General features: G+C 49.3%; 1 protein-coding gene across 15 annotated transcripts in view; it reads right to left on the bottom strand.

Annotated features, from left to right (window-relative positions):
• The window catches only part of ANKS1A (ankyrin repeat and sterile alpha motif domain containing 1A), a 158673-nt gene that overhangs the window by 9917 nt on the left and 125205 nt on the right, over positions 1–23551 (bottom strand). For 10 of the 15 annotated variants that reach the window (XM_038379560.2, XM_038379565.2, XM_043500232.1 and 7 more), the window contains 10 exons: positions 16166–16264; positions 13515–13667; positions 12176–12283; positions 6887–7051; positions 6111–6236; positions 5497–5568; positions 4924–5010; positions 3557–3694; positions 822–992; positions 165–263 (listed from right to left, as the gene is read on the bottom strand). In XM_038379560.2, coding sequence (XP_038235488.1) covers positions 165–263; positions 822–992; positions 3557–3694; positions 4924–5010; positions 5497–5568; positions 6111–6236; positions 6887–7051; positions 12176–12283; positions 13515–13667; positions 16166–16264 — 1218 coding nt within the window. The remainder of the gene's footprint in view (positions 1–164; positions 264–821; positions 993–3556; positions 3695–4923; positions 5011–5496; positions 5569–6110; positions 6237–6886; positions 7052–12175; positions 12284–13514; positions 13668–16165; positions 16265–23551) is intronic. The other 5 variants (XM_043500233.1, XM_038379563.2, XM_038379564.2 and 2 more) reach the window with 1 other exon arrangement.

Below are 23551 nucleotides of genomic sequence, written 5' to 3'. Positions count from 1 at the left end.
AAGAAGGGAACAAACACAAAAAGCAACGAAGCAAGAGACAGGGCCACAGCAAAGACATGGGAAAGTAGGAGGGAGGCTTTCAAGAGAGCTGGGTCACTTGCTCGTAGCTAAGGAAGCTCAGGATTGTTCATGACAAAACACAAGACAGCAAGAAGGGTAGAGACCTTAGCTCCTTGACTAACAGACTGCAGCGGCAGATAGGAGGGACGGTGTGTAGTACAGGAGTGACAGTAACAACAGCGACTATCGGGAGGGAGCGGCACCTGGGCAACGGGAGCAAGCAAAACACAGACAAAAAGGTGACATTAAAGGAAGGCAACAACCATCCCCAATACCCTGTCAAGTACGCTCCAGACCGGACTCACCTCCTGGTTGCATTAACGGATCGCTCACTGCTGCAGGATACAAGTTAAGTGCCCAGCCCTATTGTCAATTCTTCTCTGGGATGTGCACGGCTGGGGTATTGCCCACACTAAATTCACCCCCTCAGCCCCAAGTAAGTCTCCCACCATTGCTAGCGCTACTACAGTTCCACCAGTGGGACCTCGAGAGAAAGCAAGGAGCCAGCAGGCATAAAACCTCTACCGCCATGTTGTGTACTCAGCACGGAACCATGGAATAAAGCACCTGGAGCCTAGTGTACACTGGGGTTCCCACCCCCACATAATAATCTTATTGGGCAGAAAAGCAGACAGGGAAATTGAAAGCGTATTGCACGGGAGGGGGAGGGGTGTGCCACTCCACCATCTACTGCGATCACACCATGCAAAATACAATCAAGAAGCCACAAATCTGAAGCCAACTGCCCCAAGCATACATACTGCGGATTTCCTCATGCCGACTCTGGGTTTAGGCACCGGTTTGGAAGATTTTGTTTCTATCGTTTCCGCTGCCGAAGCACTGGTGGGTTTTGATTTTTGGGCTTGGAGGGCCAGCTGATAGGCGACTTCAAACGCTTGTCCCAACGTCAGGATGATTTCATATGTCAGGTTCTTTGGAGAAACCATACAGAACAATTTCAGAGCATCACACTATGCTAACTACGAAAATCCATGCACTAGTGGCAAATAGAAAGCTTCCCTTGGTGACAGAGAGGGGGCTAGAACAAGCACCATCCATAGGAAGGCCAGCTGTTGACTGGAGGCTGAGTTGGGTCTTTGGCCTCCATATATGGCCCCATTCATCTTTGGTCCACAGTTGCAAACCCTGTATTATCTGTTGCAATAGCTATTCTCCATCCGCTGACTTTGCCCCCCCATGGATGGCACCGGGCTCCAGGCATGCCTGCAGAGTTGGCACGGAGCAGCCTTTGGAGCCTGCATACTACAGGTTTGCCCCCGCTGGCATGCAGAACTGTCTCCAAGACGATTATTTCCCTTTCAACAGTATTTCACACTGAAAGGAGAGGGCCTCCAACGTGTCGTACAGGGAACATGCCTGACAATACAAATGAGCGATGTGCTAACGCGCTCCACCCTGCACCACGTGTGAAAAGGCTCTTAAATTAGCCAATTACACAGTATGTAATTGAGAACATGTCAGGGTCTTGTTCACAGCACATTCCCTGGGAGCAAAAACCCCTTCTCCATTTTAGTCTGCAGTGGAGACTTCAATAATGAAGCCAGGCAAATGTTTTTATCGTCAATAGAGCTGTGAAGGGGAAAAAGGGATATTTTGGTGCAGAAACAGGCAGAGAACCACTAGAATGGGACTGGCATTTTTTTTTTTTAAAAAGGTTTCCATCTAAGCCTGAGCAATAGAAAACTGAACACAGATATAACGATCCTGAAATGCACCACGGTTACTCCAAATTAAAATACGCCACTGCTGACTTTCTTATTAGGCAGGCCAAATAAATGTTTGAAGACATTTTTCTATTACTGGGCTAGCATGATACATTTCACTCCTGGGTGGGGCTCAGTGTGAAGTAAATTATGCAGCAGACGCTGACCTCTCTCCACTTGCCATGCATCAGCTCTGCAGGGACAGACTGAAATGCAGATTACAAGCTACACACAGCAGTCAACTGGTAAACAACCAGTCCCACTTACACACGACGGGAGAGTTAGTGGGGTTGATATGGGTTATGGGACATTACTGCTATGTACAGGGCAAGCAAGATAGTAGGAGACAGCAACAGCAGTATGCCGTGAATTGGAAAGTAACAATCCTTTCGCTGTTATCCATACGCCTGTGTGTTCCACGGCTGCAATTGCTTATTGAAGGGTTAGCTGCATTAATAGGATCTGACGCCACAGCATATACTGGGCAGAGTGAATTTGCTGGAGGTGCCTGGCAAGATGCTCAATAGAGAAGTGGTGGAAAGAGCACATTTAAGGACACTGTCAGACTCTGGGGAAGCCTCCCAAGGTATGTGGCAAAAAATAGTTGTCCGGGTCATTTAAACTGGACAGACCCAGACATGGCCTACACAGAGGTTTGTGGCACACCACTTATTGTGGTGGGTGAGAGGGGGTGACTTTTCTATTGAAATAGTTATGGTACAATCCCCCTAGCGAGGATGCAGTTACACTGGCATAAAGACTCTTATACGAGACAGCTGATATCCATACAGGAAAGGGAATAAGCAATACCAGCATTAGGCATCCTTATACCCATGTAGCTGCGGCCACGCTAGGGGCTGTATACTACTGTGTACTACTGGTATAGTTAAAGCAGTATGTGTGTGTAGTCCAGGGGTCTCAAACATGTGGCCCGCCAAGCTCCCCTCCCCCTGCATCCCCCTCCTCCCAGTGCACTGCGTCCCCACTCCTCTGCCTACCTAGAGGCGCTTCTGGCCACCAAACAGCTATTTGGCAGCACTTAGCGCTTTCCAGGAGGGAGGGGAGAGGAGCAGGGAGCCATGCGCTCAGGGGAGGAGGCGGGGAAGAGGTGGGGCAGGGGTGAGTATTTGGGGAAGGGGTTGAAATGGGGGTGGGGAAGAAGTGGGGTAGGCCTCACAGAAGGGGTGAAGTGGGGGTGGGACCAGGGTCAGTGATGCAGCCCTCGGGCCAATATACTAGTCCTCATGTGGCCCTCGTGGTGATTCGAGTTTGAGATCCCTGGTGTAGACAAGGCCTGAGTCCCTGGAGAATCACTGGAGGGAACGATCTTGCCCCAAAGAATGGGCTAGGAGCTAATGAGGTTTTTTCCTTCTCCAATTTCTCTGTGAAGAGCTTTAGTATGACACCCTCCACTGTCATCTCTGGTAGCAGAACACGCATCATACATGGATTATCTACCAGTGCACAAGGATATGGCAAGAGCAGGAGGGGACAGCTCAGTGCTCTAGGCATGTTTGGAATAGCACTCCTTGGATTCCCAGGTTCAAATCCCAGCAGTGTCCATTTGGCCCTTCCTCCTTGTGAGACACAAACCCAGTTCCATGGCGGGGCTTTGCCCTCGTTTCTTGGGGAAATTCCCCCTGACCCCTGTTGTGCAGCGAGCTGGTCAGTGCCCTCCGCTCCCAGAGGCGTCTGCTGCGTATGGAAGGCTTGTGCAGCACTTTGGGACACAAGGCAGGGCAACAACCCTTTTGTGCAGACGTGCCACTCACCACATCAACGGTGCTGAAGACATGGCAGTAGTGGTGGCTGGTCTGCAGGTCCTTGGTGATATAGGCGAACGTGCAGAGATCCTCGGGGTCCTGGGCCGCGCAGGAGATGTTCCGGATTTCGTGCTCGGCGATGACATTCTACCAGAGTTAAACACAGGCAGCCAATTTTGTGGGATATACAGACAGCTGGATTGTCCCACACTCTCTCCTCCTAGGAAATAACAGCCACCCTGTTCAAGCTCAGCAAAACACCTAGCTGAATGCACGTTAGAGGCCGTGATAATGGAATTCAGGTACAATTGAGGGGAGGTCCTGACCGTCCTTCCAAGTGATCTTAGCACTTGTAGGAAGGTTATTCTACTTCTCTCCATTTTAACAGACAGGTTGACACAGGAACAGTTGATGCTTCCCACAACAGCAGGACCACATCACCCAGGGCCATTCTTAAATCAACTCAATTTTCACCATGTGTTACTACTACAGTGATTTGAAGACACTTGACAAACGGAGCAGCATATTGCAGATGAAGGGCAAACAGACAGATGGGAGATGCTGGCAGTGAGGGAGGCCCTAGCTGCCCTAGTCCTTGTCCCACATCTTGTCAGAGTCAAAGGGAGGAATTAGCAAGGTAGTTTGGTTTCTCGGGGAGTAGCTCACAGCTAGCCCCAGAAGGCACAGAAAAAAAAGGGATATGGCATATTGCAATGCCTGTGTCCTAGAAACCAATTCTTAGTCTAATGAGATATGTAACAGCACCACTCGGAGGGGGAAGCAGTATTCCCACGCCGTGCAGCCATACAAGTGGTCAGCCAGCAGGGAGCGCTAGCAAAAACGGTTAGTTCCTCCCGCACCAGAACACGCTGTGTTCTTCTACAGCGGAGTGTTTCAGAGTCCAGCACGGACAGTTAGTGCCTCAAAACATCCCCATGTGATAGGCTGGACTTAATCTCAGTTTATAGAGAAGGAAACCCAGGCAGAGAGATTAAATAATTGGTCCAAGGTCAATGGAGCATGTCAGGGATAGGCCTGAGATAGAACCCAGTGCGACTCCATCCCCTCCTCCAATCACTAGATAACAGTGCCTCTGACATGTGGAGCTGAGGAACAGGAAATCCAGCTGGGTTCTCTCTGCCTCCCCCTTCCCCACTGGCAATAAGGATTCCACACACAGAACAGAGCTGCTGACTACTGATGCAGGAGGCTGATTCGCCTGTGGCCAGGCTGGCTCCATGGGGCTAGCCAGAGCATACTCTTGTTTGTGGCTGTCTAGTCAGCGGACAGGACAGCTCACATATAGCAGATGCATGAGGAGAAAGGTGTGTCTGCTGTCCCATCTGACCACTAAGCTGAGGGCATTCTAAGCGTACCTTGTTAGAAGCATCTATGAACTTCACCCCTTTGTAAGTGATGGATAATATTATGGTTGGGATCTTCTTCATATGCTCCGTGGATTTCTGCAGAAATAAGAACACACAGATGAATAGGTATAAATTAAACGCTTCCTCCTTCAGTGGGACTCCACAGGTCTCATTTGGGGTATTACTGGGAGGGATCCGAGTACCAGCAGAGTGACAGTCACAGGAGAGCGTGGAGCGCTCGGCGCGAGTTTTTGCATGGTGCTCCAGGTCGGAAGAAGGGCCCAGTTTGGTGCCACTGTACCCCGTGCACCTTGTGCAGCAAAGGCCCCTCTTTCTCAGTGTTTGAAATCTGAAGGGGGGGAGGGAGGGACGATTGGGTGACATGCAGCCTGAGAGGAACAAATATTTCACCCCAAGGCTTTCACCAGCCGTGCTAACAGCACCATTTCCATGCACTGGGCCGGCCTTCCTCCTGAGCAGCCACTTCAGCTCTGCACAGAGGGAGACTCCATGTGCAACCTCAGTCACCACAAGCTTCACACTCAACACCATCCATGCTTCTCCTGGCCGCCACCCACCTACCCTCATCTTTGCACAGGCATCCTGCGTCGACTCCGTCCCTCGCAGGTCTTTGATTAACATGGAGCCCAGATACTATTGGAAACAAGGAGAGGAAAGGATGCTGCAGTTAACTGGCTTCATTGAGCTTGGAAGCCTCAAAAGCTGCTCCTGCCCCCAAAGCAACGTACAGCAAACTCTGCTGAAAAACCCGTTTCCCCACCCCCTCGAAGGAGAAAGGGTCACATGCAGGTCTCACTCCCCTTCTTTACACCTTCCAGCAGTATTCCGGTTGTAGTCCCCATCCTCCCAGCTCAGCCGACTTGTCTGGACTCCTCCCAGAGCCAGTCACAGCTGTAGACCAATGGTTAGCACCTGCTCCCTCCAAGGGACTGAGCACAGGGCTCTGCACTGCAGTCCTAGCTAAGCCCAGGGATGGAGTCCAGTGACTGAGTCAGGCCGCCCCAGGAGGAGCGTGCACACTCTACCAGGTTGGCAGAAAGGATCCTCACTACAAGTGCCATGGTGAAAAGGGGGCTGCAGAACTCCAGTGAGGGTAAGCGTAATCTTCCCGCATAGTGAGAACTGAGCACAAACTCCAGAGGATTCCCGGACACCAGGAGCTGAAATCCACTTACGTTGGCCTCGTACCCACAGGACTCGAAAATGAGCTTCTCAGGCTGGTGTTGCCAATTCTGGACAGGTGCATATGGCGCAGCAAGACTCGGGGGCCTGAGAGTCAGTCTGGACTCACGGTGCTCCTCCTGAGGGGACAAGCACATAAAAGCCTCAGCGGACCCAGCCAGACATCTAGTTCTGATGCACGTAGCACGCGAGACAGGAAGCCCCGGGGGAGAGCGTCTAACCAACACCAGCGTGCTTCAAACAGGCACAGTGATATGGTGGCTTACAAAGGTGGAAGGGCCCAGTGGCCATTCCCTGCTCTGCTCAGGCTCGATTCTCAGTGCCCAGCAAGAGCATCAACCAACCAACTAGGGGAATTCTTCAGAAGGTGTAGGACAGCCAGCGTGTGCATCACTGCTCTCATCCCCCCAGTCATCTGCTGTTTCATAATAGCTCCCAGGGTCCCCCAGACACCAGAGCACAAGGAAAAATCCACCCCAGGAAAAGCAAGCCCTACGTGCATGGGGTGGTCACGTCCCCGCTTTACAGATGGGAGATGATGCCCAGAGAGGGGAAGTGACTTGCTCAAGGCCACAGAGCAGGTCAGTTCAGAGCCAGGAACAGAAGCCAGCTGCATCCCCTTTGCGCTCTGAACACCCTTCATCTAGCAGTCTTAAGAGTGCTTCACTAACCCCGTTTGGGGCACACAGTTGTGTCTCCCAGCCACGCCGCCGGGGAGCTTCACAGGCTCCCATGCAGAGGAACCCACGAGAAACAAGCTCGCTCTGACCTGTGCTTTGTATCTGTCAGCTCTGGGGTGAGAAGCAGCATCATGGCCACTATCATGTCGCCTCTTCCCAGTATCCCCCGAAGGCAGCAAGAGCTCCGCAGACCTCCCTGTGTAGGAGTCAGTCTGGCTCAGCAGTGAGGAAGTCTGGGACATCAGATCCTGGCACTGGAGGCAGAGACAGATACGGACCTAAAGACAACTGGCCTGAGTAGGCACGTTCCACAATCCCTGCCTGCTAGCTACAGCAGTCGCTTTGCGTTTTTAAATAGCACTTCTCCTCCTGGGACCAGCTTTGCCAATGCAGAGCATGGAGGCCAGAGCTGGGAGTGCTGCTGGTTTGACTTACCCCCTCCTAAAGCCACCTGTGGTTTGGAAGAGGAAAAGCCATACAACGGAGGCAGCAAACACAGGGTCTTCCCTGCAGAAGTCACCTCTATGATGCATTGGCCTGGCCTGGCCCTGCCAAAGGAACATGGGAAATCTCGCAGGTGCTATAAGCCAGAGTCCAGCCATATTAGGGGTACACCAAACATACTGTGGGAATGGGCAGTTAATTGATTTTGATACCAAACCCCTAGACAATTCATTAACCCACCTATGTATGCAGGACGCTTCCCCAGCCACCACTAAGACTGTTGATTTAATGTCAAGGATGGCCTAAAAGGTGGCCGATTTCTGGCAGCTGTCCAAGGTGCTGTGCAGAGACTGGGAGTGGCTTTCTCAAAGACAAGTGCAAACCAGTTGAATTCCAGACCAAAGCCACAAAGTTTATTCAGCTTGGATGTGGGCAGCCCCTTCTTTCCAGGGGAGAAGTCTGGCACTGCAAACCCTACCTTGACAATACCTGCACAAAGGGCATGCAAGATCCTAGAGTTAATGGAACCTGTGACTTCTGGTCCGGTCTGCTCTTCCCTAAAACAATTTCTTTTGCTGTCTTCTGTGAAAGGCATCAGATTGCCACACAGGTTCTCTCCTCAGCCTCACCCCACAATCACCCCAGGACTATCTCAAGTTCTGACATGGCCCCCATTGCTGCACTTTGCCACCTTTACTGCGTGTTTATTCTCATTAGGAGGTTAGACATCCGTGGACTGACTTTTGGCCAGGATCAGCCTAGGGTCAAAGCACTAAAAAAAGATGCATTTAAAGCGGCACCATAGGAATTACCAACCCCAAGACTGAGGCCCTAGAAAGCATAGTGGAAAAAGATCAATCCGAATGCCTTACAACGGCTGGCTATAATTGCGGGGAAGAGAGAGTCACCCCGGTACGTGCCGATCCAGGCCCAGAAGACAATGCAGGGAACTCAAGCTGGTGCTTTTGGGAGCTCACAGCTGCAACGCCCATTAGTTCCATTCAACATCCTTGCTTAATTTTCCATTGACATCCTTCCGTTCTGCAATGCCAGAATCAGGCTTTAGGAACTCGACAGCTGTAGCATCAGGAAATGTCACAAATGGTCCCATTCTCTTCTACCTCCTCCCTACCCGGCATTTCAATCAGCTGACACTGTGCCAAGCGCGTCTTTCTATTCCTTCAGTCCTATCCATCTCAAGAGAATGTTTCGGAGAAACTTGGATTCTCAGCTGGCTGCTTTCCATCTGGGCATCTGCTATCTACAAAGCCTGTGATTCAACGCTAGTGGAAGGAGCAGGATTCAGCGCCATGGGGACCAGAGTCCTCTCTGTATCCAACCAAGTACAGGTTGAAATTACAAGACAGTTACGTCCCTCATCCCTGCCACGCATTACATCCCCAGGCTGAATGAACCAGCTCTGTGCGAGGGAAGGGGTCCGAGGAGAGGGAAGTCAACCTCATGTTCAGTTCTTGACTTAAGACCACTGGCCCTCTACTGCCAAGTGTGATGGAGGGTTTTGTGCTATGGATGCTGTCCACAAGGAACTGGACTGAGACCCAAGCAAATTCCACCAGACCTAACAGCCATCAGAGGGCACCAACCTGGACTGGAATAGAACCAGTGACCCAGAGCAGAAAGGATCCAGGACACAGGAGTGCTCCGTTTGGTGTTTAGAAGAAGTGTTCCAAGAAAGCGGTGAGGTCCTGGGCTTCTGACCATGGCCATGTATTGCCACGGACACCTTGGGAAGGCACAAACTGCGAGTCTACCCAACACACCAAGCCCTCTACCCCCAAGGCCAAAACTCATGTGTGTCTAGAAAGCACACAACTGGCACCAAAGCCCAGTCAGAAGCCAGAACCGCTGCACTTTCAAGGCCATGCCCCTTGGACAAGGTGGCTCTAGCTCCTCTCAGTCCTCCTCAGCCACACACACACACACACACACACACACACACACACGAGGAGCACTACTTCTACAAGCCCCCCTCAGGCTTCTGCTGCAGTTGTCAGGCCATTTAGAGGCAATGCAACCCAGAGCAGCAACCTCTGCACGGGCCATTCATCTGGAAGTGCTGTTTGAACTAATTGCTACAAACACTGCATGGAACTGGGATAGAGGGGAAGTTCTCATTGCCGCAAGTGTGTCCCAGCGACAGAGCTGACGCTGCGAATGTACTGGTGCTTCTGACTAAAAATGCACTGGCTGCAATGTTTGCCTTAACCACGCTCCTGTTTGAACTCCATCAGCTCTTCCAAGCTCGTACTTATTTCTCCAGACATTAAATAGCAATGAAGTTCAACTCAATGAAATTGGCTACAATCCTGCTTATAGCCAATCTTAGGCCTGGAATCTGCATGAACAGCATAGTGTGTGAAGTATTCCAAGTATTGCTACAAGTCCACACCACAGGATGTGTAACCTGTGTTCCCAGTAAATCCAGATTGATCAAGTCAGCTGTGCAGCCCAATGGGCTGAGGCCCTGAACCTACTCAGAAGCTGGCAATTTTTCTGCAGCACTTGAAACTCAGGGCAAAAGCAAGGACTCCAACTCATGTGAGGTGCAGAGTAATGGCGGAGACTCAATTCTAGCGGCTTTAAGAGTGGCTCCTACTGCTCAGCATGAAAGATGGCAGAAGGGATGGCAAAAGGTTTGCTTTGAAGGTAGGGCAATCTGTCAGTCATTCCCACTGGGTGCTGCAGGAATCTCTGATTTGCAACACTGAAGATGTTGCACACACCCCAGTTGTTAATCCCTTAACTAGCTGTATGTGAGAAGCTGAGAATTGCTAAACTCGTTTCACACGTAGGCTACTCTGACACTGCTGGGCCACAGCAGTTATGTGCTTTCAGGCGATGTGGAAATTCTACCATGGGAAAGGAACCTGCACAGGTACCTTTCCAAAGCTAGCCCAGTGGACAGACAGCCTGACTGTCAAGAGTGCCCACCACATGCAACTCATTGAACATCCAGAAGTCGCTGGGAGATGCAAGGGTCCAGCACCTTTGAAAGTCATGCCTATAGCCCCAAGAATCCCCAAACAGACCAAGGAGGCAGGTATCGGGTTTCCAATGGTAAAAATACATGTGGATCCTGCCTGAGAGCCATAATGGAGTAAACTCAGTTGAGCGATGCAGATCATTCAGGTGTTTACGACAGTTCTCACACACATGTAGCTTCATTAAGAGTATACTATGGCAGAAAATCAGCATATACCAATCAATCGACTACAAAAGTGATCCTCAGATGAGGCCATAAACGGCTGTTTCCCTCACCACATGCTCCTTGTCACAGTTTAACTTACTAGGTAGGCATCAGAGCCGAGAGACTGCAGCTGTTGGGGCTTTCCCTAACATACACAGGAAACCCAATGATTAAGGGATCTGACTGGCTAGGTGCCAAGTGCCTTCAACTTCCACTTACTTCAGCAGCAGGATCATGCCCCAGCGCTATGCACTCCGCTTGAACACAGAGGTTCAGTGAATGGAGAAAGGCAACTGGCCCAACAAGTCAGCTCTTTGAGATTTCTCCTAAAGCTTCTTCTTAAACTATGGGCCTGATCCTGAGAGTTGCCTTGCATTTTCAGCTTCCAGTGACTTCAGTGGGAGCTGAGGGCACTCAGCACTTGGCATGAGCAGGACCGGTATTAAATATACATTATTTTCAGTAGTTTGTTTTCCATGGCAGAGAAAAAGGGAATAGGAATCATGTGCTTCTCTAAGGGTCAGTTCTTCACCCCACAAATGGAAGAGCAGCTGAAGTGACCAACTCGTTAACCCTTACATCATCGCTAAATCAGCTGGAATGTGCTCTCTAAACCAATAGCAACATTTCTGTGTGTGGGGCCCGAGTTGGAAGAGAGTGGTTCGTGAATCTCTGATTAACACATGCAGCTGAATGCAAGTTGCAGCTCCCACATGCTCTCCCAGTGCTCTAGCTTTGGGATCAGTTCTGTACCAGGAAGGTTGTTTTTTCACAGTAGGCTTTACATTTCTGAAAACGCAGTCAGCCAAAAGAGTAACCGGAATTAGAGCCATGGCTCAGTGCTTTGACTGATAACATGGTGTGGCTAAGCTGCCTGGCTCCGATCCAGATCTGAAGTTGTCAGGGTGTTCAGAGTGGGAGTGTTTGGATCTGTACCATCCCAAGTAACAAAACATCAAACATGCACCCACTTGGAGGAGTAGTGCTTATCTTAAATGCTTTCTCTCCCCTTACACAAAGCCAGAGGTGCTGCTGTCTCAACCACCCAACCGCAAGGTTGAATTTTTGCCCCAAAGTAGCCAGTGGAAAATAATTCAGAAGGGCAATTCAATTGACATTTGAGAGCTAGAAGGAACATCCACCCCTTGTCTGAGCATCTCCAGTGGGTCACAGTTCACATCAAGGCATTTTGCTTTTTATAATGAAGATTACAGTGTCTAGGTTGGAAAACTCCTTTTTAAAAAATTGATGCATGTCTCTGAAACCACTCTGGAAATTTACTACCCACAGTAAATATTTCAAACAAGTTAACTTATAAAATATTGACACAAAGGAAGGTTATTTTTGTAGCACCTTTTAACTGACTCTCCTAGGAGAATTTCTAGTGCTTTCAAGAGAGAACGAGGCTCTGAGAGAAAGGACAAGTATATTCTCGCTTTCCCATTTGTGCCCGGATTCCCATCTGGAAATCTTTTGTAGCACCTGAGCTCTCAGCCAACACATTCCCCCGGTCTCAGATCCCCAGAGGTGTTATTTGTTCATCAAAAAGGAGATGATTCCTGAGGCAGACTTGATTTTATAGTTTCTTAAAAAGGAAGAGGGGGATGAGAGGAGAAGGGAGACAAGCCAAGGCGAGCCGGCGCAGAAGAAAACATCCTGGCAGCCACTGATTGTGCTCCATGCAGACATATCAATCAGGCAGCCAGCAACACAAACAATGACTCACCCTCAGCTGCGAGAACCGTGGTGGTTTCTGGGGTGGCTCCTCATACGGTCTGTCTGCCAAGGAGGCAATGATTCGCTTCCGATGGCCAAGCAGATTCACCTTCAGCACCTGCAGGCAAAGGGGAAGGTTAGCTCAATTCAAGGAGGGTGGGCAAGGATTTCGGTATCCCCCAAAGCGTGTTGTGCAGTTTTGTATCTTCTTCTAGTCAAACTAATAGCTGCCAGGTTTTGACTGAGACTGGGAATTGCCCCATTTCCAGGCCTCCCCTCGTCACTGTGTTTGCTGATACTGTTCAGCATCTCTGCTGTACAGCTTCGTGTCATTTCTTGTCAGTTCCACCCCAAAGCAGACTAATTTTGTACAGCATGAAATATACTCCTCCCCCTAATTCAGCGCACATACACAGCTCCACATTGGCAAGCTGCTGCGTAAAGAGGACCTAATCCATCAGCTGCCCTGCCCCCCCCCACCCCGCACCGCCTTGCGAGGTCAGCATTAACCCCAGGTAACAGCTGGGGAAACCAAGGCACAGATGGGATAAGTGACACATCTGAAGTTACACACAAGTTAGAATCTCAGTTGATATTAGAGCAGAGCTGTTGCTGGTTTTCAACCCCAAACTTAAGCCACTAGATCATGCTGCCTAGTACCCCAACCACATACAAATAACTATTGTTTACTTTTGCAGGGTGCAAACCCTAAAGAACAATCACTGAGAAGACAGGTTACATTTTAATTAGACGAACACAAAGGACTGTTTTGGTACCCTCTCAGTCACACCAAAGAACCGTTCTACGTATTCACAGGCTCTCCCTGAGTTAAGACATACTCAAGCATTTATCTAGTCCCCGAGTACTGCACTGTGCACACACCAGTGAAAGTAACTTCTAGTTGTTTTAGGATTCCCCTCACTGCTGCATTCCCACTCTGCCACTGCTGCTTGCTTCCCTTTCACCGACGCCAACTTCGCCTCCCGGTGGAATCGGGCCGTCCTAAATACCAAGCTCATCTGTTGGTGGGAACCATTGGTCTGTTTATTCCACAACAAGACAGCGAACCATGCTCACAAGAGTGACCCTGCTGCCTCCAAGTTGGCATGTTTCGTTCCCTTCAAAACAGCAACAGTTCTGGTGCCGAGGGCCACACCATCAGTATTTGGAATGAAGGTGCTGGGGCACGGAATCGTCCTACACTGGCGCCGATTCTCCTTGCACCTTCGTATGCGAAGAGTGCTGCATCATTGCTGCACTGAGTCGAACAAACCTCTCTGCAAGTCATACCCGTCTGGAGGGAACCTGTGCAGCGTTAATAGCAAAAGCAATGGAAAGCCAGTACCTACATTTACTATTTCAAGCTCCCAGAGGTTTTTCACAGTGTCAATAGAGCTGTAGCCACTCGACAGGAAGGACTGAATGTAGTCCTGCAGCCCCAAAGAGTCAAGCCAAGCGGGAACCGAAGGCTGGCTGTTCCCATCACAACCCAGAGATTTCACCTAAAAATGGGCAAGACAAGAAAGGGTTAAAAAGCCTCTGGGGATCCCAAACAGCTCAGATTCCAAAACCCACAATGGCTGCAATTAAACTCCATGTAATTAAAGAATTATAACGGAGGATTTGTACAGTCACTTCCACATGAAGATCTCTAAGCATTTTGTAAGACCCGAGTAGACCTCAACCCCGGGGCCAGGTAAGCATTATTCCCATTAACAGGAGGACAAGCAAGGCACCAAGGTTCTCCGACACACCCAAGGATGCACAGTGAGAAAAATCAGGAAAGAATCCCGACTCCAAGTCCCGAGCTGTGCTCACTGGATCGCATTCCCTCCCTTCTGCATTTGCCCTTTAAAGCAGAAAACCACACAGTGGCCCAGGGAGGAATACGTTCAATATTCAAGTTGTAAGTGTCTTTAGAATGTAGCGAAGCTCGAACTCCAGGCAGTTGTATATTTGGCTGCGTACTTTGGGCAGAGGTGCTGTCCTGCTTTGGGAAAAGTCATGAGAGCACAGCTTTCCTGTCCCACCCCTGGCTGTAGCCTGAGAAGCTGATTTTTCTTGCCAAAGATGACCTTAAGGTCTGTGCACTTCAGGAGTAATTGGGCAGCTGGGTCCAGCCGGGGGTGGGGTGCGGGGTGGAAAGAGGCACAATCCAACACATGTGCGCACTTCGAGAAGACTGCCAGAAAAAGCAGACCCAGGGGACTATTCCCAATACCACAGGCTTGGAGGAAAATCTTTTGTTGGTCAATTTAATGCTCAGAGAAGTTGCTGTATTAAGGATGGAGTCCCTCGATTATCAGGTGACAGACAGCCGAAGGGCAGGCCCTCTCCTGGCTTCCCCATTGAAAAACCTTAGTCCTGACTGGGACATGCACGGCAGAACCAAGTGCCATCTCCACGGCCCGTTCAGTCCTCAGCATCGCTATTGAAAGCGTCATAAAGGCAGTAGTAAATGCCAGAAGTGCTGGTGGTTTTATGATGTGGCAACTCTCCACTAGCAACTAGACAAACCCCCTCTGAGCCCACTCCTGAAGTCACTTCACAGCAATGACAAGGGACTAGTGTGGCGATCCAGCAGCGCACTGGCTAGTTTCAGCACCAATTCCAAGCCCCGCTCCAAAGTAACTGGAGACGGGAACTGGCTGGTGGAAGAGGCGGAAACGTTCTCATCTATTTACAATGGTGGTTCACATCCCACCCATCTCGCAGCTGACCATGTCCATCTGCCCTTTGTGACCGCGCCCCAGAAAGCCTGTCAGAGGAAACTGCTAAGTTCTCCCTTCAACTCTCGGGCACATTTTCCTCTGACAAATGAAGCTGGAGAGTCGCTCCACTGAACACATGCCATTTATTTCATTTATGCACTAGCGGGAGGCACCTTGCTGCCTGCAGCCTGGATGACACTCTGTTCCAAGTGCCTGAAATAGCCTCATTACATGCTGCTGGCACAGATAAGGTAGCGTCCAATTTTGCAACATAGCCCCTGGCAGAGGCCTGAGAAATCAGGTGCAAGAGGAAGACTGCCTTGTTTCAGCACTTGAGCTATGTTAGCGTATTAATGCTAATTCAAGCTGGGTCACAGGACCACTGGCTCTAACTGGAAGTGTTGACATGAGGTTATATCGGGCACTTGCTGAGTGTGTAAGAGAAGGGTAGCAGGCAAACTGAGGGCAGCTGTTACCCTTCTTAGGTTTCACTGGCCATAACAAATCCCCGAGCAATTAGACTTCAATGCAGCTGGAGAAAGCTTTGGAAGAGCCAAAAGCTGAGGGAAATTCATCATGCTCCTATCTATATTTGCCATTTGGGGCTCTGGCTGCAAGCGGCAGCACCCCAAAAACAGGATGCTCAGAAAGCCGTCTCTGGAATACCAGTGACCATGCTAGTACTTCCTGCTGGGGTGATGCCTTGTACATCCCTTGCATTAGGGGACTATGCTTGAGTCTTTAATGCAAGCTCTCCACAAGCCGTACTGTTCTTGCACCGTATGAACACGCAGAGCAGAGCTCTCAGCGACCAGCGAGAGAAGCCGAGTTCCCCGCAGTGAAGCATGGTGCCCCCCGACATCCCACAGGATTCTCAGCTGTGGTTCTCAGGAGCCTGGTGTCCTGGAGCCGGTTCTCAGCCCTGTAAGCCACATCCTTCTGGGGGCTCCTTGCAGTCCAGATGCACCAATTCATGCCCAGTCAGCTCAGCAGAAAAGGAAGCCCCTGCTTCTCCACAAGCTTAAAACCCAAGTCCTGTCCCCATCTAGCCATTCCCATCTCTGGGGTGGGATGCTCTATTGATGCAGTCGTAAGCCCTCTTCTCGATGGCACTCTCCCAGAGAGTAGCTTTCCAAATAGCCAAGGACTGTGTCTACAGACAGACGGCTGAGGTTACATGCTTTATTTTCTGCACCATGGCCCTCCGCACTACAGCCATGCAGTCTGAGAGTTGCTGGCTCCACCAGCCCGCTCCCCACCCTTGCTGAAGCGACTAATACAACTGTCACCTTCGGAAGGGGACGTGCGGCCTGGAGAAGTTTCCTGCGGTGCTGCGGGTCGCTAATCCCGATCTCCCGAAGGTCCTGATCTTCCATTACGTTACAGCCCTGTGGAAACAGAACGAGAGAGGGACATGGGAGCAGAGTGCAGCAGGATCAGTCGCTGGAGTAGGAACTGTGTGTGTTATAGCCGCCTTCCTCCATGCCATACAACACCCCTTTCCTACTCTGCTCCCAGGTGAAAAAAAGGGAGGCTGCTCTGCAGAAAACCCCTGCTCTTGCTCTGGACCAGGGGACTATGCATGAAGCTTCCCAGGAATGACTCCACCGGGGGGCAGAGCAATAAAATGCACTAACTAAGCACATTTCATCTCTCGCCCCTTCACCCCATGGTGCCACCTGACAACATCTGCAGGTTTCAGTTGCATTTCCATAAGGTCTCTCTACCAGGCTGATACCTGTGAGATCCTGTAGCACATGGCACTCAAAAGCCATGGTGTAGTTCTCCAGTGCCCTCCCAGGATGCCCCCACAAAGAACGGGAAATTCCACAGACAGCTTCCCCTCCAGTGGGTTTCTCAGCTTCACATACCTACCGTGGGGCCCATCACCTGCTGTAAGCAGACAGCCTAGGCGGAAGTGAAACAAGTCACCACATGTACTGATGAGTTAATTCTGGAGCGTGCAGTGTGCTTGCTGAAGCAATTAAGGAATGAATGTAGCTACCCCCTCCCTTCTCTCACTCAGTCTGTTCCATGGTATCTCTTTGCAGCCAATAGATTTCAGGACACTGATATAAGGGACCTTCTTTCCTGTGTAGATGCTTTAATCAGCCATTCCTTTGATCATGGTTTAGCGATTCAAATCTCCCCAATGCACAAACAATTCCTTTTGCATATAAACAGAACCGCTGCATGCTCATCTCTGCCTAGGCTCCCTTGAGAGCCAGAGAGAAAACACTGAATTTATTTTAGTGAGAGCTGGAGATCCACGAAAGGTCAGTATCTCTGTAATCTATCATCTGTCTCCATGGAGACAGAGGCAACCCACCCCTCTCCAGTGCAGAGGCTTTCATCATTAGCTGCTGCTTTTCAAAGCTCATTATTTCGGTGTGAAGCGGGAATGAGAGCACATGCAGACTGCACTTCCTTCCCTGAACAGAGGCTACACGCCTGTCAGTATCCAGTTAGACTTGCAGCGTGCAGATACAAGACCAGATGTGTCGCCCCCATCAGTAAAATAGCCATACTGTAACAGCTACTTGACTGTCCATATCCAGTTAACACCACTGACTCATATTGCAATAGTGCCTAAATGCCCCAATCAAAGTCAGTCCCCCATTACGCTAGGTGCTGTACACAAACATATACCTGGAGAGAGCCCAACTTCAGCTGCAGACATGCCCTCCCCATTCCTGAGCTGGCCACAGATTAAAGGTGAACTGCGAGGTCTTGGCTATCGTGGAGTTCATTTTTATAAAACAAATCTTGGCTGCAGTGTCGCAGAAAGTGTCCCATGCAGTGTCCCATGACAAGAGGGGTCCACATAGTGCAGGGAACCTTAAAGGAAAGGGGGACTGAAAAGTCTAGTCAAAGTAGTGGAATTAAAAAATAATTTACTGCCTCTTCCTTCTCTCATCCTTTAGGGGGAACTATTTTCACAGTGGAAGGATATGTGGCATAGCACCACCGTTTAAAACAAATTAAACACAAAATGTAAATGTAGCGAGTCGCTCAGTGTGGGGGTGTATTAGCAGGTTACAGGCGCTGACGGTACTCAGCCCTTCGACGCATCCGTAGCATACAGCAATACCCTACAAGTGTACGCTCTGGGAGGGGGTGTTCATCAAAGGCCCTCTCCCCCCCCATTAGTCTACAGCATATTTTAGGGGCCTGTAGGGTATCGATGCGCGCATATGCACAGGCAGATTTCTTCAGGGCTGAGCTGACTGACCTTTGGGATGATCCCTTTAAAAACTAAATTCACCAAGCCCCTTTTAAGTGGCTGCCACACTTGAATACCTGGGAGCCGAGTGACTGTCGGCTAGCTCTAGCTCGTGGCACTGGCCAGTGTTTTCCTCACACAGGTCATGGCAGCAGTTATTGGTCCTGCATGAAGACGACGACCAGCCCCTCCCCACATACCCGCTCATGACAGCGGAGAGAGTACTGACAGCTGCAGGAGCACCCCCAGCCTTTGCTTTGCCCAGCACAAAGTGAAGCAGGCCCTACCCTTAAAAGAGGAGCTATTCCTTTCAATAGGGAGATCAGTTTAAAGGAACAGAGGTAAGGCTTTGAAGAGCATGCGCAGTACAATGTATTTGGGAGCACTGCCCTCAGGTCAGGCAGCAGAGAGCTATTTAACGAAAAACAATGGTGGCAGATTAAGTCAGCAAGTGACTGGAAAACAGGGCTCCCTGGTTCAGCATTTGCAGTACAGGAGTCAGAAGGGCAGATGAACACCCTCCCTGCTCCATCTACAGCAAAGAGAAAGCATGAAAGCTTAAGGAAATGCAGGCACAGCAGGTCTCTGCAGAAGAGAGTCTGAAGCCCATAGCCACAGTACCAGAGCACCCATGTGTGAGCGCTGTTTAAAACAGTGGAAAGAGCTTGGTCCAAAGAGCCTCTAGCTTACCAGGGCCAATCCTTCCATGCTTTTCCAAAGGTTAATTTTTAAAGGCACTGAGGAATTCAGCTCTATGGTACCAGCTGCTGCTCCCAATCTCATGCCTCCTTTGTGGGGCTTCACCTCAGAAAGACAGCAATGGTACAGCAGGCGCACGAAGGAGTAGTGAGCAGTCAGTGTATGCAAGATTTTCCTTTTTAAAGCTAGCTACCCTTCGCAAACGGACTCTGCAACACGGGGTCAATGGAGCACTGTGGTTTGATTGTTTGGTAACGGACAACACAATAGGAAGCACGACTGGAAACCCTTCAAAAGGCTACAAATGTGCTGGCTTCTGTGTCGCAAACAGCTGTCTTGTAAAACACACACAACCCTGTCAAAAGGAAAAAAAAAGGCCCTTGGTGAATTTAAACTCCTACAGCCTCCACTGGGACACAAGAGCAGCAACAGGGGTGGGATACAATAAAAGTTCTATGAGAATAGTAGGCCAGGGAGCCATATAATTTGCACCAGCTAGGGGAATTGAGAGGGAAACAAGGCTAAGTATTAGCAGGGTTAGAGACCTCTTAGGGCAGTCCAGTTTTGCTCTCATAGGCAGCAGTTACACCCAGCTTTGTGAACAGCTACGGCCTACGAGTAGAACGCACCCAACGTTGTTCCCACTCACATGTGGGGTGAGATTCTGTGCCGTGTCTCAGAGGGGGGAAGTGGGAAGCTGAGGGATCTTTAAGCTACCTTTGCACCTGTCTGAGCTGGGCTGGAGCAGCCTCCTAGTGCTGTCTGGAATCTCCACAGCCCAGCCAGAAATGGGGCCTTTAGGGCCCTTTGCATGGCATCAAAGGACGGGAGCGCGGCTGAGGATCTCTCTTGGGGTTTCTCAAATCTTACGGAGGCAGAGAGGAGGTCAGTTGGCTTGCCCGAGTTCACATAGCAAGCTGGTGTCAGAACCAGGATTCAAACTCAGTCCTCTCTCTAGCCCAACACTGGGGAAAGACCCTTTACTTTGTCCATCAAGAATTCAATGCCACTGTTGCAAGCTGCACATATATACATACACACATATATATACACATACAAACACACACACACACACACACACACACACACACACACACACACTCACTCACTCTCCAGGACATGGTTTAGAGGACACCAAACCTTTTCCAAGTGACATTAACTCAAGCAGCAGGAAGAGCTATTTGGGCCCGAATGAAACAGTGTGATGGCTGCACTTGTTTTGTTTTAATGTAGACACAGACCTTATTTACATTTTTAATCAGGCTCATTTCAAAAGACAGAGCCCATTTCCACTCTCTCAACAGCTGTCTAAGCAAGGGCTGGTAGCGAATATTTGTGCTGTGAACACTTGCCTTACGCAGAAGATTCACAAGCGAGGGTCAAGCCCAAGAGGCAGTGGACTTGTCCCCTCTTGCTGGAGCAGGCTTCGGAAAGTTGGGCTGGCCCTCAAGCCAAGCATGAGCACAAAACCGAACGTTTTATGAACCAAGCTGGTTTCTCCTCACCATCTCTCATTTTTATGTGTTGCATTAAAATCCCTCAGGGACAATCTGCATATTAAGGGGACTTAACAAGTAGAGAGAGTAACAACTGCCAATCAATCATTATGGTCTTTCCTGTAAGTGATCCGCAGCTTACAGAGTGTCCTTTAAACCCAGCCAGATTCCATTTCTAATAAAAAAAAATCTGCCATTAAAGGAAATTATTAAACACAAATGCTAAAAAAATCTTTTAACCCTTTGCAAACCAAATGAATAAGCTGCTCCTCTTCAGTCTCCCAACTGTCCAAGGTAAGGCATTATCCACAGGGAATCCAGGAACGTTGTCAAGATACACAGCTGATGCCTTCAGGTTCACCTGCTTGACCTTCCCCCAATTCCTTTCCATGGCTTCTAATCCATCTGTGCTCATGTCTCGCGTATGGCTCTGTCCCAGCTTGTGCCCTGCTTTCTCCTGTGATGATCTGAACAATCCTTCTGCTTCACTCTCCCCTGAAAAGTCCATCCCACCAACCCAGGCTCACTCCCTACATACAAGCCCTCCAAGCACCTCTGCAGAAAGTCCTGTGACTGTACTTCCTCCACTACAAACTTATTCTCCTTATGTTCTGCCACATTCCTTACTGTGTTTCTGTCTTCAATGTCTCCCATAAGCCCGACAACTTGATCCCAACTAAAACCCTCCCTGCGTGAGATTTACCCAAGGACACCAGAGAGATAATCAACAAGCTCAGCTGTGACTTCCCTTTTCCCCCTCTGGCATCCTCATCACCTCCTTTCCAGGTCACCCACAAAGCTTCTCACTCGCTCCTGAAACCCTTGCCCTCATTCCCTTCCTTTCTCTGTGCCATCTCTCCTTCGCCAGCTCAATTCAGTTTAAGAGGAATCCAGTTAACTTCATGACTAAACCTATCAGGGTTTTGGTTTTGGGGGTTTTTTTGCACAGAGGATTTCTTGTACAGAAGCAAAACCGGACTCAGTAGTTCACAAGGCAAAAAAAAAAAAACTATTTACCCTAAAAAAGTTTATTTACAAGGGGCATTTCTAAGCCTAATGTTGGAGACAACCATCTTATTAAAATGTGATGCCATTTCTTACACTAACTATAGAGAAACCTTATTTACAATCAACTATTAAAGTGGGTTGGGAAATTCTTTATCGGAAAAAAAACCTGAGGATTAAGGTTACTTTTTAGCAATGAGACACCTTATCCAGGGCTGTCCATCTCCAAAGCACCTCACAATATTCACCATGCTCCTGCCAGGTAAGTAAGCATCACACCTGTGTTACAGAAGAAGTTCTTGCACTGCAGTCACAGGTCAATGGCTTGACTCCCTTTCAGTGGAAGAAGTTTGTAAGTGACTTGCCAAAGACCATAAGGCAAATGCACATCAGAGCCAGGAGTATGAGCCTCCCCCTCGATCCCAACCCTGTGCTCAACCCACTACAGTTAGTTCTTTCAGGGACTGTTCTAGACCCTTACTGGACATGTTCGGGAATCATAACTTCCACAGGGCTCCTACTATTCCTATTGCCCACCAAGCGAGTTTCCTCCAACAGCAGGCTCAGAAATGCCAATTATAATAAAAAACTTCTGGAAAACTCACACTTCAGACTATTCCTGGTAACATATGCTTCTTACCTCGTGAACTTCTCTGGGCTGCGTGACACAAACAGTTCAATGCTGCACGTGGACCCTAACATGCATGAAAACCTGAATTCTATGGCAAGACCCCAGCCCCACACCTTCCCCTGTTTTCCCAAATGGAACAGGGGAACTCCATCAGGGAATAGCTGTCACAAATCATTTTCCTCCCGGTAGTACAGATGGCTTGTTTAGCAGCTGTCCCTTAAACAAGCATGCTTGCATTAGTGCAGAATTTTGATACAGGACCATGATGTGTATATGGAAATCTCCCCACAGCCTGCTTTTATTACAGATCTCTGGAAATCCTCTCTTGCCAGGCTGAACCAGAATGTCACTGAACAGGCCTACTTCCCAGCTGCAGGTTTTATTGATAAACGTGAAATGTATCCATGCTGTGACTGACAAAGAGCATGAACTGAGCGGATGGAGGAGAGGCTTTGCTATTACAGGATTTTCCTGGTGTTAAGATACAGGATCGAGAGCCAGGACATCACTTCCCTCATCCGTACAATAGGGATACCCATCTAATTCAGTGGGGGCAAGGCTCAGCCTAAACTCTATGTCTGAAGCGCTTTGAGCTCCTCCAAAGGAAATGACAGGTAAGTCCAATGTACAAGCACTGGAACACCTGAGCAGCATCCCCTTCATATCAAAGCCAACAATGCAATACAAACATTTCCTGGGGTGAGAACATTGGTACAGAAAGGTGGGTGGGGGGTGCATACACACACCAGTGGTGCTCTGACTATGGGAATACATGCCATTGAGGACAGCACCTTCTAAACAGCAGCTGTACCCTTTAATCATCTTGACAACTGAAATGGTATCTTTGGTCTTTTTTCTCTAGCTGCGGGGGAATAAGCCACCTTGCTAGGTACTTTCTAAACAAAGGAAGATGGACCCTGCCCTGTAGCATACTGTCTAAGGAGATGCTAGTCTGTGATCCTTTAGCAATGAGTCACTGATTAGGCACCTGACCTGCCTATGGAAGTACAAGCTTTTGAAGAGAGGGTCTGCTTCAGTCACACTTCATGTATTGCACTGTAATTAGACAGCCTGTAAATCTTCAGGTGTCTCATTAAAAGGAAGAACACAAAGTCAAAGACCACATTATGCCAAGATACCCTCCCCTACTGCTTAGCGACCCCAAAGTGAAACGGCAAAAGCGAAGCTGCTGAAATCTGCCAGCATTTCTCCTCCAACAGGGTGCTCTACAAGCACTTAACTACCCAGTTTTCACATGCTGCGTCTTACACACAGTCTGGCCTCATTCCATCCTCCCTCTCCCGCCAATGAAAAGCTTACGGCAAAAGGAGTTCTGCATCGGACATGTACGCTCATCCAGACAGCAGAACAGTTTAATGAGTCCCAGCTGCTCAGCTAAATTCACACTAACATGGGCTCTGCTTCCGTTAGCAAGCCTGCACTCCAAAGACAGGTCCTGGATGGCAGGACAGACCAGGTATAGGGAATGCTAACTATTAAAATAGCAAATGAGCAACCTTATCATAATTTTGCCAGATTGAACAGGATCCAGCAAACAGAAGAGACTATCTGGTCCAGTCATTACAGGAATCAAAGCAACCCCCTTGCCTTTAATCTTCAT

This window comes from Dermochelys coriacea, chromosome 21, assembly GCF_009764565.3.
Source record: "Dermochelys coriacea isolate rDerCor1 chromosome 21, rDerCor1.pri.v4, whole genome shotgun sequence".
Taxonomy (NCBI): Eukaryota; Metazoa; Chordata; order Testudines; family Dermochelyidae; genus Dermochelys; species Dermochelys coriacea.
Note: the sequence above shows the minus strand (reverse complement) of the source record. Positions and strands in the feature narration are given on the sequence as shown.